Genomic DNA, 12,826 nt, shown 5'->3' with positions numbered 1-12,826 from the left:
CCTCGATGAGGAAAGAAACAGAGATCAGTAATTATATACACATTGTGCCCCCTATTGATCATTTATGGGCATGGCAATGATAGAGACTTTAGAGACGGAAACATACAATGCTACGGCATAAAATCTGATTTTATTTGACAGACAAATATTTATAGAAGACTAATTATTTTAAAATACAATATACATATTATGCCAACTGTACATTTAAAAAAAAAATATCTTGAAATACATCATTTTAAAACAAATCAAATGTGCAATCATGCCTGATCATTAATGGGCCTACACCTATATGAAATGCATTATAAAATGTGTGATCATGAAAGGAAGACACTTCGTGATATGGCTTAATCACATGTCTTTAGCTACATAACATAGGCCTTCGAAGGTATTCTTTCACCATGGCACTGTTTTACAATCTTGACTAATTCAATGCATGGAACATTGATTGGCAACTAAGGGCTCAGACACACCGATAGCATTTGCTGGCCAAGAGTAGGACTATTTAGCACGTCTGAATGTACTTTGCAAAACAACTGCGAATCAATTTTACATGTAGAATCGCCAGAAATGTTTTGGCAGTCAGACATGTACAGCGGGTGGTCCCTAAAACACAGCGTGCTGAACGATTGGCAGACAAATGCTAGAACCACATTCGGTGCGATGTGTGCAAGCCTTAAGTTCCCACTACATTGTGTGTTCCCTGGTGTCCAAGGTCTACTGCACTGATTGTGATATGACTTAATGGGTTGATTTTGGGAGTCTCAAAAGTATGTCATGTAACAGTATAACTTTAGACCGTCCCCTCGCCCATACCCGGGCGCGAACCAGGGACACTCTGCACACATCAACAACTGTTACCCATCGCTCCACAAAAGCCGCGGCCCTTGCAGAGCAAGGGGAACTACTACTTCAAGGTCTCAGAGCAAGTGACGTCACTGATTGAAACGCTATTTAGCGCGCACCGCTAACTAAGCTAGCCGTTTCACATCCGTTACATAAAGCATTTGCTCAATACAGTATTTTCTTGTACTAATTCTAGATTTATTTTCATTAAATTCTGTATCTTTATGCATGTATATACATTTGTTTTAATGCTTCCTATTTAATCAAATAACATTTACAGATTACATTTTACAGGAATCCAGCCTCAGAGATTTGAACATTGTCATTAGTGATATTTCAACATTAAAATCCATAATCAATCACATGGATGTGCATACAAATAGAGCTTTGCTAGAGAAGCATTGAATAGAAGTGATTTGGCATGTTCCACAAGGTGACTGTTGCTAGTAATCTCCATTCGAAAACCTCAGGATTGTCCCTGATTTTAAAGTAGCAGCAAAGTGTACGGTAGCAGGAGAAAGGTGCTTTACAGTGCAGGTCATGACTTCAAAAGGCAGGACAGTCTGTATTGGAGCACTGTCATAATAGCGTTTTTATGTGCAGTTGATGCTTAAAGAGATCATTATCTATTTAGTGATGCTGTGGGAAGGGACTTTTCATCTTCTTCCACACGTCTTCACTAGAACATAAGAGGTTGAGAATCAGAGATGTAACAGAGAGGAGATGTTGGAGATGTCATAGATTACCAAACAAACAGGGATTTCACAGAGAGGATTGGTAAAAGAGAAGAACAAAAAACGATGCTGATGATGTCAGAGACAGACATTGAAAAGGACATATGGGAAATGTCTAAATACATCTTAGTGATGTCATACATAGGAGCTAAGTTAGCGATGATGTCACAGAGCGACACAATCAGTGACCTTACAAAGGGCATGGAATATTTATGATATCATAGGGACAAGCAGAAGTTATGATGTCATAGACACTATTAAACAGATAATGACTCCTAACTAAATGCATAGTGTATCTTGTACACCCACCAAGTAGACATTGCGTAGAGTCTGGGCTGCCCTGGGTATGGGGAGAGGGGACTGTGTCATCCAGGGCCACATTTGCACTGGAGTCACAATGGTTATCACTGAGGAGACAGTGGGAAGAGTTACAATGGACAACAGAGATAAATAACTCCATCACTGTTTAACAGAACAAACAGTTGGTTCCATCAAGGGGTGAGCCTTGAAAGGTATAAGGGTGCTAAGGTGGATAAGGAGTGGGTGAGGTCTGGTGTATATGAAGTGGTGCGGTGTACAATCAGGATGAGGACCCACTGGGCACACCGCATCATTTCAACATGGAAATTTGGGTATTATTTGGTTGAGACATTGACCATTGAGATTTCAACCTATATTCAGCAACTCAAAAAGACAGCCAGATGTTTGTTAAATTCCCAATGTGTTATCACTATGCTTTCAACCATTTAAAACTACAAAATTCAAATGGGAATACAATGTCAGATATTGTTTATTTATACAACAACTTAATGTGTGATCACTGTGCTTAATCTAGTAGCACAATCAAATGACCTGGATTGCAGTTGAGATTATATTAAAAGTACATAGTGCAAGTGATCAATGATGTTTGAGATTCTGCACAGATTATTATAGCAATTGTGAAGATCTCCACAGACCGGCTGTCACGTGCGTCGTTTTGAAAATGACCGGACCAAGGTGCAGCGTTGTGAGCGTACATTTTTCTTTATTTTTTAAATGTCGCCAACAAAACAACAAAAACTAACGTGAAGCTCCGTAAGGCTATACATGCATTAAACGAAGACAACAACCCACAAATGAGAAAAGGAAAAAAAGTCTGCCTAAGTATGATTCCATTCAGAGACAACGATAGACAGCTGTCCCTGATTGAGAATCATACCCTGCCAAAAACAAAGAACCAGAAAGCATAGACTTTCACACCCGAGTCACACCCTGACCAAACAAACATAGAGAATAAAAGGATCTCTACGGTCAGGGCGTGACACCTTAGACCTTTGCATGCCACCTTGAACATGCATGCTTTCTATGATTACATAAGACAATTATAGTTACACTAGACTAACCTCAAAATGGATGTGTTACTCATTTTAAAGTTGAATAAATACTGTTACATTAGTTTGTAAGATAGCTTTAACTTTAGGCTATTGACTATTAGAAAAATATTATTGAATTGTGTTTGGTTGACAACACAGCCAAATATCAACATTTAAAGGATATCTAATCATCTTAGGTTTCATTACATACAGTCGAGAAGAACTACTGAATATAAGAGCAGCGTCAACTCACCATCAGTACAACCAAGAATATGACTTTCGCGAAGCGGATCCTGTGTTCTGCCTTTCACCCAGGACAACGGAATGCATCCCAGCCGTCGGCCCAAAAAACGACTTCGTAAAAGAGGGAAACGAAGCGGTCTTCTGGTCAGACTCCGGAGACGGGCACATCGTGCACCACTCCCTAGTATACTTCTCGCCAATGTCCAGTCTCTTGACAACAAGGTTGATGAAATCCGAGCAAGGGTAGCATTCCAGAGGGACATCAGAGACTTTAACGTTCTTTGCTTCACGGAAACATGGCTCACTGGAGAGACGCTATCGGAGTCGGTGCAGCCAGCTGGTTTCTCCACGCATCGCACCGACAGAAACAAACATCTTTCTGGTAAGAAGAGGGGCGGGGGCGTATGCCTTATGGCTAACGAGATGTGGTGTGGTCACAAAAACATACAGGAACTCAAGTCCTTCTGTTCACCTGATTTAGAATTCCTCACGATCAAATGTCGACCGCATTATCTACCAAGGGAATTCTCTTCGATTATAATCACAGCCGTATATATTCCCCCCCAAGCAGACACATCGATGGCTCTGAACTAACTTTATTTGACTCTTTGCAAACTGGAATCCATACATCCTGAGGCTGCATTCATTGTAGCTGGGGATTTTAACAAGGCTAATCTGAAAACAAGACTCCCTAAATTGTATCAGCATATCGATTGCGCAACCAGGGCTGGCAAAACCTTGGATCATTGCTATTCTAACTTTCGCAACGCATATAAGGCCCTGCCCCGCCCTCCTTTCGGTAAAAGCTGACCACGACTCCATTTTGTTGATCCCTGCCTACAGACAGAAACTAAAACAAGAAGCTCCCACGCTGAGGTCTGTCCAACGCTGGTCCGACCAATCTGATTCCACACTCCAAGACTGCTTCCATCACGTGGACTGGGATATGTTTCGTATTGCGTCAGACAACAACATTGACGAATACGCTGATTCGGTGTGCGAGTTCATTAGAACGTGCGTTGAAGATGTCGTTCCCATAGCAACGATTAAAACATTCCCAAACCAGAAACCGTGGATTGATGGCAGCATTCGCGTGAAACTGAAAGCGCGAACCACTGCTTTTAATCAGGGCAAGGTGACCGGAAACATGACCGAATACAAACAGTGTAGCTATTCCCTCCGCAAGGCAATCAAACAAGCTAAGCGTCAGTATAGAGACAAAGTAGAATCTCAATTCAACGGCTCAGACACAAGAGGTATGTGGCAGGGTCTACAGTCAATCACGGATTACAAAAAGAAAACCAGCCCCGTCACGGACCAGGATGTCTTGCTCCCAGGCAGACTAAATAACTTTTTTGCCCGCTTTGAGGACAATACAGTGCCACTGACACGGCCTGCAACCAAAACATGCGGACTCTCCTTCACTGCAGCGGAGGTGAGTAAAACATTTAAACGTGTTAACCCTCGCAAGGCTGCAGGCCCAGACGGCATCCCCAGCCGCGCCCTCAGAGCATGCGCAGACCAGCTGGCTGGTGTGTTTACGGACATATTCAATCAATCCCTATCCCAGTCTGCTGATCCCACATGCTTCAAGAGGGCCACCATTGTTCCTGTTCCCAAGAAAGCTAAGGTAACTGAGCTAAACGACTACCGCCCCGTAGCACTCACTTCCGTCATCATGAAGTGCTTTGAGAGACTAGTCAAGGACCATATCACCTCCACCCTACCTGACACCCTAGACCTACTCCAATTTGCTTACCGCCCAAATAGGTCCACAGACGATGCAATCTCAACCACACTGCACACTTCCCTAACCCATCTGGACAAGAGGAATACCTATGTGAGAATGCTGTTCATCGACTACAGCTCAGCATTCAACACCATAGTGCCCTCCAAGCTCGTCATCAAGCTCGAGACCCTGGGTCTCGACCCCGCCCTGTGCAACTGGGTACTGGACTTCCTGACGGGCCGCCCCCACTTGGTGAGGGTAGGCAACAACATCTCCACCCCGCTGATTCTCAACACTGGGGCCCCACAAGGGTGCGTTCTGAGCCCTCTCCTGTACTCCCTGTTCACCCACGACTGCGTGGCCACGCACGCCTCCAACTCAATCATCAAGTTTGTGGACGACACAACAGTGGTAGGCTTGATTACCAACAACGACGAGATGGCCTACAGGGAGGAGGTGAGGGCCCTCGGAGTGTGGTGTCAGGAAAATAACCTCACACTCAACGTCAACAAAACTAAGGAGATGATTGTGGACTTCAGGAAACAGCAGAGGGAACACCCCCCTATCCACATTGATGGAACAGTAGTGGAGAGGGTAGTAAGTTTTAAGTTCCTCGGCATACACATCACAGACAAACTGAATTGGTCCACCCACACAGACAGCATCGTGAAGAAGGCGCAGCAGCGCCTCTTCAACCTCAGGTGGCTGAAGAAATTCAGCTTGTCACCAAAACCACTCACAAACTTCTACAGATGCACAATCGAGAGCATCCTGGCGGGCTGTATCACCGCCTGGTACGGCAACTGCTCCGCCCACAACCGTAAGGCTCTCCAGAGGGTAGTGAGGTCTGCACAACGCATCACCGGGGGCAAACTACCTGCCCTCCAGGACACCTACACCACCCGATGTTACAGGAAGGCCATAAAGGTCATCAAGGACAACAACCACCCGAGCCACTGCCTGTTCACCCCGCTATCATCCAGAAGGCGAGGTCAGTACAGGTGCATCAAAGCTGGGACTGAGAGACTGAAAAACAGCTTCTATCTCAAGGCCATCAGACTGTTAAACAGCCACCACTAACATTGAGTGGCTGCTGCCAACACACTGACTCAACTCCAGCCACTTTAATAATGGGAATTGATGGGAAATGATGTAAAATATATCACAAGCCACTTTAAACAATGCTACCTAATATAATGTTTACATACCCTACATTATTCATCTCATATGTATACGTATATACTGTACTCTATATCATCTACTGCATCTTTATGTAATACATGTATCACTAGCCACTTTAACTATGCCACTTTGTTTACATACTCATCTCATATGTATATACTGTACTCGATACCATCTACTGTATCTTGCCTATGCCGCTCTGTACCATCACTCATTCATATATCTTTATGTACATATTCTTTATCCCCTTACACTTGTGTGTATAAGACAGTAGTTTTGGAATTGTTAGTTAGATTACTTGTTGGTTATTACTGCATTGTCGGAACTAGAAGCACAAGCATTTCGCTACACTCGCATTAACATCTGCTAACCATGTGTATGTGACAAATAAAATTTGATTTGATTTGATTTAATCCTTGGAGACATTAATCTGAGCAACTGGCATAATCCTATTCTTAAACGTTTATTTTTGGTTCAGCTGGAGACGTGAATCCAATTTATAATTTGTTAACCTGTCGACAAGTTAATAGGCTATTTGTGTTTCGTTGTCAACACAACCAAATAAACATTTTAAGGAGATGTATCTTTGTGCCAATGACCCAGTCTGGCTTTATTCCCAGTTTGTCAACAAATTAATGATATGTTGGATTCATGTCTCCATCTCAACCAAGAATCAAAGTTAAAGAATAGGACTAAATCAAACTTTTTTTTAAAGTGCTTAAACTTAGATTTTTGGTTGAGATGGAGATGTTAATCCAACATATTCATTTGTAGACAAACTAGATTTTAAGCCAGACTAAGTCAGTGGCACAGATGGAACTATCCAAGCAGAAGATCTCCTTCAAAATGTTGATATTTGGTTGTGTTGTAATTTATTTCCAGTTTGTCTACAAATTGATGTTGGATTCACGTCTCCATCTCAAAAAAAGATCTAAATTGAACCCTGGGTTAAAATGAAACAATAACTTGATGAATTTGCAAATGCTTTGTAGGCCTAAATAGTGTAATTGATGATATGACTTATTGCCTTCAGAAAGTATTCACACCCCCCAACTGTGTTACAGCCTGAATTTAAAATTGATTACATTTTGTTTTTTTTGTCGCTGACCTACACACAATAACGGCAAAGTCGAATGATGTACTCAACCCCTATGTTATGGCAAACCTAAATAAGTTCAGCAGTAAACATGTGCTTAACAAGTCACATAATAAGTTGCATGGACTCACAATTGTGCTTTAACATGATTTTTGAATGACTACCTTCTCTGTACCCCACACATACTGTACAATATCTGTAAGGTCCCTCAGTTGAGCAGTGAATTACAAACACAGATACAACCACAAAGACCAGGGAGGTTTTCCATTGCCTCGCAAGGGCACCTATTGTAAAAAAAAAAAAAACTTTTAAAAAACTGACATTGAATATCCCTTTGAGCATGGTGAAGATATTAATTACACTTTGGATGGTGTATCAATACACCCAGTCACTACAAAGATACTGGCGTCCTTCCTAACTAAGTTGCCGGAGAGGAAGGAACCCTTTATGGATTTCCTCATGAGGCCAATGGTGACTTTAAAAACAGAGTTTAATGGCTGTGATAGGAGAAAACTGAAGATGGATCAACAATGTTGTAGTTTCTCCACAACACTAAACTCATTTACAGAGTGAAAAGAAGGAAGCTTGTACATAATACAAATATTCCAAAACATGCATCCAGTTTGCAAAAAGGCACTAAAGTAATACTGCGAAAAAATGTGGCAAAGCAATTCACTTTTTGTCCTGAATACAAAGTATTATGTTTGGGGCAAATCAAATACAAAGCATTACTGAGGACCACTCTCCATATTTTTAAGTATAGTGGTGGCTGCATCATGCTATGGATATGCTTGTAATTGTTAAGGACGGGGGAGTTCTTCAGGATCAAAAAGAAAGGGAATGGAGCTAAGCACAGGTAAAAACGTAAGCACAGGCAAAATATGCTTTCCACCAGACACTGGGAGAGGAATTCCCCTTTCAGCAGGACAATAACCTAACACACAAGGTCAAATCTACACTGGAGTTGCTTACCAAAAAGACAGTGAATGTTCCTGAGTAGCCAAGTTAGTTTTGACTTAAATGTACTAGAAGATCTATGGCAAGACCTGAAAATGGTTGTCAGGCAATGATCAACAGCCAATTTGACAGAGCATGAAGAATTTTGAAAATAATAATAAGCACATGCTCTCAGACTTACGCAGAAAGACTCTGCCAAAGGTACTTCTTTCTACAAAGTATTGACTCAGGGGTGTGAATACCCCTGAGTCAATGAGATATTTCTGTATTTAATTTTCAATACATTTGCAAACATTTCTAAAAACATGTTTTCACTGTCATTCTGGGGTATTGTTTGTAGATCGGTGAGAAAACAAATCTATTTAATCCATTATGAATTCAGGCTGTAACAAAATGTGATATGAATATTTTCTAAAGGCACCGTATAGTTACATTTGATTTACTCTGTTAAACCTACGCTTTGGAATGACTTCGATAAAAACAGTGAATATAGAGAAGAGATCTCTCAATAATTGTTCTCATGATAACACATTGGTAGTAATCAGTGATAAATATCAAATCTAGGCTGGGCTTGGTTAAAACCCTGGATGGGAGACCAAATCAATAGTTGTAGATCAATTCTCCAGTAGGAAGTGCTGCCCAGCCTATTTTTTTCTTCTTCTGACAGTGGATATTACATTGGAGATCTGACATTGTGTCAAATGTACAAATTCAACATATTTTATACACAGTTTGTCTATGTTAAAAATTGGTTATAAATATGACATACGTATTCTGGTGGTTGAAATTTCACCCTCAAAACAACAGTTTACTTTTTTTCAAATCCAATGTATTTTCCATGTAGATTCCATGTCACAATAAGTTGACAAAAGACACTGAAACAATGTTGACTCAAACAGTTTGTGCTAAGTGGTGAAGGTGTAAAGATTTAATGTGCAGTCGACACTGTACCTATTCTCCAGGTGCTCCTCAAGGTGCTCCTCAAGGTCTTTCTTGATCTTCTCAAGAGTGGAGAAGGATGAGGAAACAGCCTGATTTAAACATTTCGGAAGTAGGACTAGGTCAGGGTGCTTGGAGGAACTCATTACTGTTGAACAAAACAGAGAAATACAAAAAAACGTCAAAGGATAAAGCAGAGAGTGCATGTCGTGTGTACAGGCCCAATAGATTGTGGGTTGTGTCTTTTTTTTAAATAAAGGGTGACTACATTGTCCGCCCAGGCTCTCCATGCTTTGGGCGTTTCTCTCGTCCTTCTTCTCCTCCTTTTGGGGGGACAGTACCTCCTGGGAGGCTGACCTCATCGCATGGATGGAGCTCCTCTTCCTCTTGGAGGATGCTCCTCTTAGAGCTGAGAGAGAGTGGGAGAGAGATAAACAGAGAGCATTAGTGAAATTACGAAGAAAAGGAATGGGGAAATATATAAGGTCATATTGAGGATGTTTAAGTGAAAGAAGTCACTTACGACGGATATTTTTGAATACAGTGCCGCCCATAAACTTCAAAAATCTGTCTGCATAGAAACCGGGCCTGTGAACTGACACTGTATCCTGAAACACAAAGATACACAGGTGTCCGGCCGCGATGAGAGCAAAATGGAATATGAATACAATCACACACACACACTGTAGCTTACCCCATCGTGTACGAGGGCTTTCCAGGAGTGCTCCACCTTCTTGATGAACCTTAAAAAGAAGCACAGGTGTTACAAAGATCATTTATGTTTTGTGTAACATTGATACGTTTGTCTTGATGGAAATGACGACAGTGGTTCCACAAAAAGTCCTCACCGGTAGGACTGGAGGATGTCAATGATCCCTAAGAAGATCAGCAGCTTCTCATCTTTGTGTTTAGCTGGAATTCCACCCATTCTAATGGATAAAAAAAAAGGAATTTACATCTCACACAGCTGCTATGCAGTGTGTGACTGAATTATGGTGTGAATAATACAATGCACTAATGTTTGCAATGACTCACTGTGAAGTCAGTGATATGTCATTGGTGAAGGTGAATGTTCTCTCACGTGTCATCGTCGGCCACTGGCTCTGCAACCTTGCCATCCCCATCCCCTTGGATGGACTCCAGGGCGGTGGAGTAGAGGACCCTCTGGCCATTGAGGCGCTTACTGTCCGCCCTGGCCCCCCTGTCCAGACATTTCTTGTCCTGCACATGCACCCCCAGCAGGAGGCTGTAGTCCATGATCTTAAAGCTCTCCAGGACCTGACCGTCACATGACCACACAATCCACACACACACATTAAGATGACAGGAACATAAAAGGCCACATGACCAAAGCAAACATGACCACATTTTGTTCCCACTTAAATTCTCAACAATCCTCTTAACTGACCACTCCACGTGACCTTCAACAACCACCCATGCTGAAAGTCCTGTCAAACTAGCCACCAAAGATGGATTAGCAAACCAAACACACTTAAACCTCTAGCCTTCTGACCAATGTTCCCTCTATTTTTTTCGCCACTGAGCACATTTCTGGTCTGCTGAGCGCAAACTTGAACGTAGTGAAAATTCTGAGCAACTTCCGGCACGTGTTTCCTGTGAACTCTGAGGCTGTACCCACTATTAAAGTTACAGTTTCAACAGTTGCCAAGTAGGTTACTGTGGCTACTTGATCATAATGTAGGCCTATCAGAGTGGCCTACCATCAAAAACAATGGAGAAAAAAAGCACAAAATGATAGAACAGGTATTTCCATGTTAAAATGTTAACATGGAAATACCTGTTCTATCATTCAGCCTCCAGTAGCAGCCAACATGTGGTGTTCAATGCCTACATTCCATGAGACTTTTGAAAAGAAACATGCAGGGCTTGACATTTACCTGTTAATCCACTTGTCCTTCAGTCAAGGAGGTGACTGAAAATGTTGTGTGATGCAAGAAACCACTTTACAAAATAAAATGTATTATTATTATCATGCCATTATTACAGAGAATTAGACAAATTATGCTACGCTCTGCCTATTGGCTACTTAGCTTATTCAAGACCGTCTTAAAATACAGAACTTCCCCTTAAAGACATTTTTTTTTAAACTCTTTACCTGACTGGCTTTTCAAAGATGGCTAGAAATGCACACATTTTGTGCTCGTTGGAAGCAGCCACTCCCCTATTGTTTACTAGAAATGAGCTATAACTGGGCTAATAACTCACCAACTAGCAAAGAATATGAACAAATCTGCACACCTGGCTACATGCAGCTGTCACTGTTCTCAAAACAAGCAAATCTACTTGCAACCGCTCATACTGTAGTCTAAACAAAGTCCAGTTCAAAGTGAATGGTACAGATCCATATATGGCAATGGCTATTTGCATATAGGCCTACTGCAGCTCTGATTGGTTATGGTGGGAAGGCCCTAGGTGGTTAGGTGGGGAAATGGAGACTGTGCTTGAATCTGAAAGTGCGGGATAATGAATGGAAAATAAGTGAAATCAAAGAATGGAACAAAACGAGCAAAAGCTATAGTAGAAGACCGGCCCAATAATTAATTTCTTATTGGACTGCATTTTTTGGACAAGGAGTTTCATTTGGGAAATCCATTTGTAATATCGAGGACTGTGAAGAAAGCAGTGGGAAAGGTGGATTCAATCAAGGTGACTTGTTTTGGTTAATTGTGTCGAAGAACAGAAGCGTGCACTGCATCTGGCAAAATTGCTCACGTCAGCCCACGTATTGCTCTTCGATGCAGGGCGCCAGCCAAAGGAGTTATAGCTGGAGTCTCGTTGGATATAGAAGACGAGTAACTTAGTCAGATAATCCCAGGAGTGGTCAGTGCACGTCACCTGACCCCTACGGTAAATGGAAGGAAGGAGATAAACCTATTATTGTTGTTTAAGGGGACTACCTGAACATGTGAAGCTATGTACAGTATGTGGTGAGAGATATGTACGATATGTGGTGAGAGCATTTGTGCACGTGTGAAATGTTTGCAGACGGGAGAAGTATGCTCTTGAAGAATCGGTGAATGAAAAATGTTGCAACTGTGGTGGGGATCATACTCTGGACTTTCTTGAGTGCCCTGTTAGGGTGAAGGAGGTTCGAGGTGTCAAGGATCAGAGCTGTGTACCGGTTCTCCTATGTGGAGGCGTGAAGAGAGTCAAAGGTCAAGAGGCAACAGTGTTGAAGATATGGCGGTGGATGCATCGCAACCAGTTGTTAGTGTTTTAAGTAAATCGAGTGATCTGGATACACTCATTGTAAAGAATATGGATTTTGTGGCATTTATAGCCACAGTGATTAATTGTACAGCACAATTGTCATTTTATCTGTAGCCGATATGTTTTTGGAGTGCTGAAGCACTGCACGGCAGAAGCACTGCAAGGACTAATGCAAGCATTTCGCTACACTCGCATTAACATCTGCTAACCATGTGTATGTGACAAATAAAATTTGATTTGATTTAATGTCTCTAGGAAATGTCCCGCCCTCACAGGAGTCTTCTGAACCTGTGTAAGGACCTGATTAGAATGAGTGTTTTACAGAAAAGCAGGTTGATTTTGTTAATTTATTTTTTGATAGTTTGTACGATATTTGATTTATTTTTACCCACATTATTTCCTTTTTTGGGATCCTTATTATGCACCTGCACAGTAGGTGGCGGAATGCACATCTAATTGTTGAGAATGCCATCATAACATAGAAGAAGATTGGTTATGGCGCCCCGGTCTGTGTACGTGG

At 41.8% G+C, this 12,826-nt stretch overlaps 1 protein-coding gene across 1 annotated transcript in view; it reads right to left on the bottom strand.

Annotated features, from left to right (window-relative positions):
• Positions 1–111: 111 nt before the first annotated feature.
• LOC112230514 (phosphatidylinositol 4-phosphate 5-kinase type-1 beta-like) overlaps positions 112–12,826 on the bottom strand; it is a 29,080-nt gene continuing 16,365 nt past the window's right edge. The window contains exons 7-14 of the mRNA XM_024396798.2: positions 10,157–10,353; positions 9,924–10,004; positions 9,770–9,818; positions 9,599–9,683; positions 9,344–9,484; positions 9,088–9,223; positions 1,887–1,984; positions 112–1,522 (exon numbers count right to left, since the gene is read on the bottom strand). Coding sequence (XP_024252566.2) covers positions 1,500–1,522; positions 1,887–1,984; positions 9,088–9,223; positions 9,344–9,484; positions 9,599–9,683; positions 9,770–9,818; positions 9,924–10,004; positions 10,157–10,353 — 810 coding nt within the window. The 3' untranslated portion in view covers positions 112–1,499. The remainder of the gene's footprint in view (positions 1,523–1,886; positions 1,985–9,087; positions 9,224–9,343; positions 9,485–9,598; positions 9,684–9,769; positions 9,819–9,923; positions 10,005–10,156; positions 10,354–12,826) is intronic.

This window comes from Oncorhynchus tshawytscha, linkage group LG33, assembly GCF_018296145.1.
Source record: "Oncorhynchus tshawytscha isolate Ot180627B linkage group LG33, Otsh_v2.0, whole genome shotgun sequence".
NCBI lineage: Eukaryota > Metazoa > Chordata > Actinopteri > Salmoniformes > Salmonidae > Oncorhynchus > Oncorhynchus tshawytscha.
The sequence above is the reverse complement of the archived record's forward strand: the minus strand, read 5'-3'. Positions and strand labels throughout refer to the sequence as shown.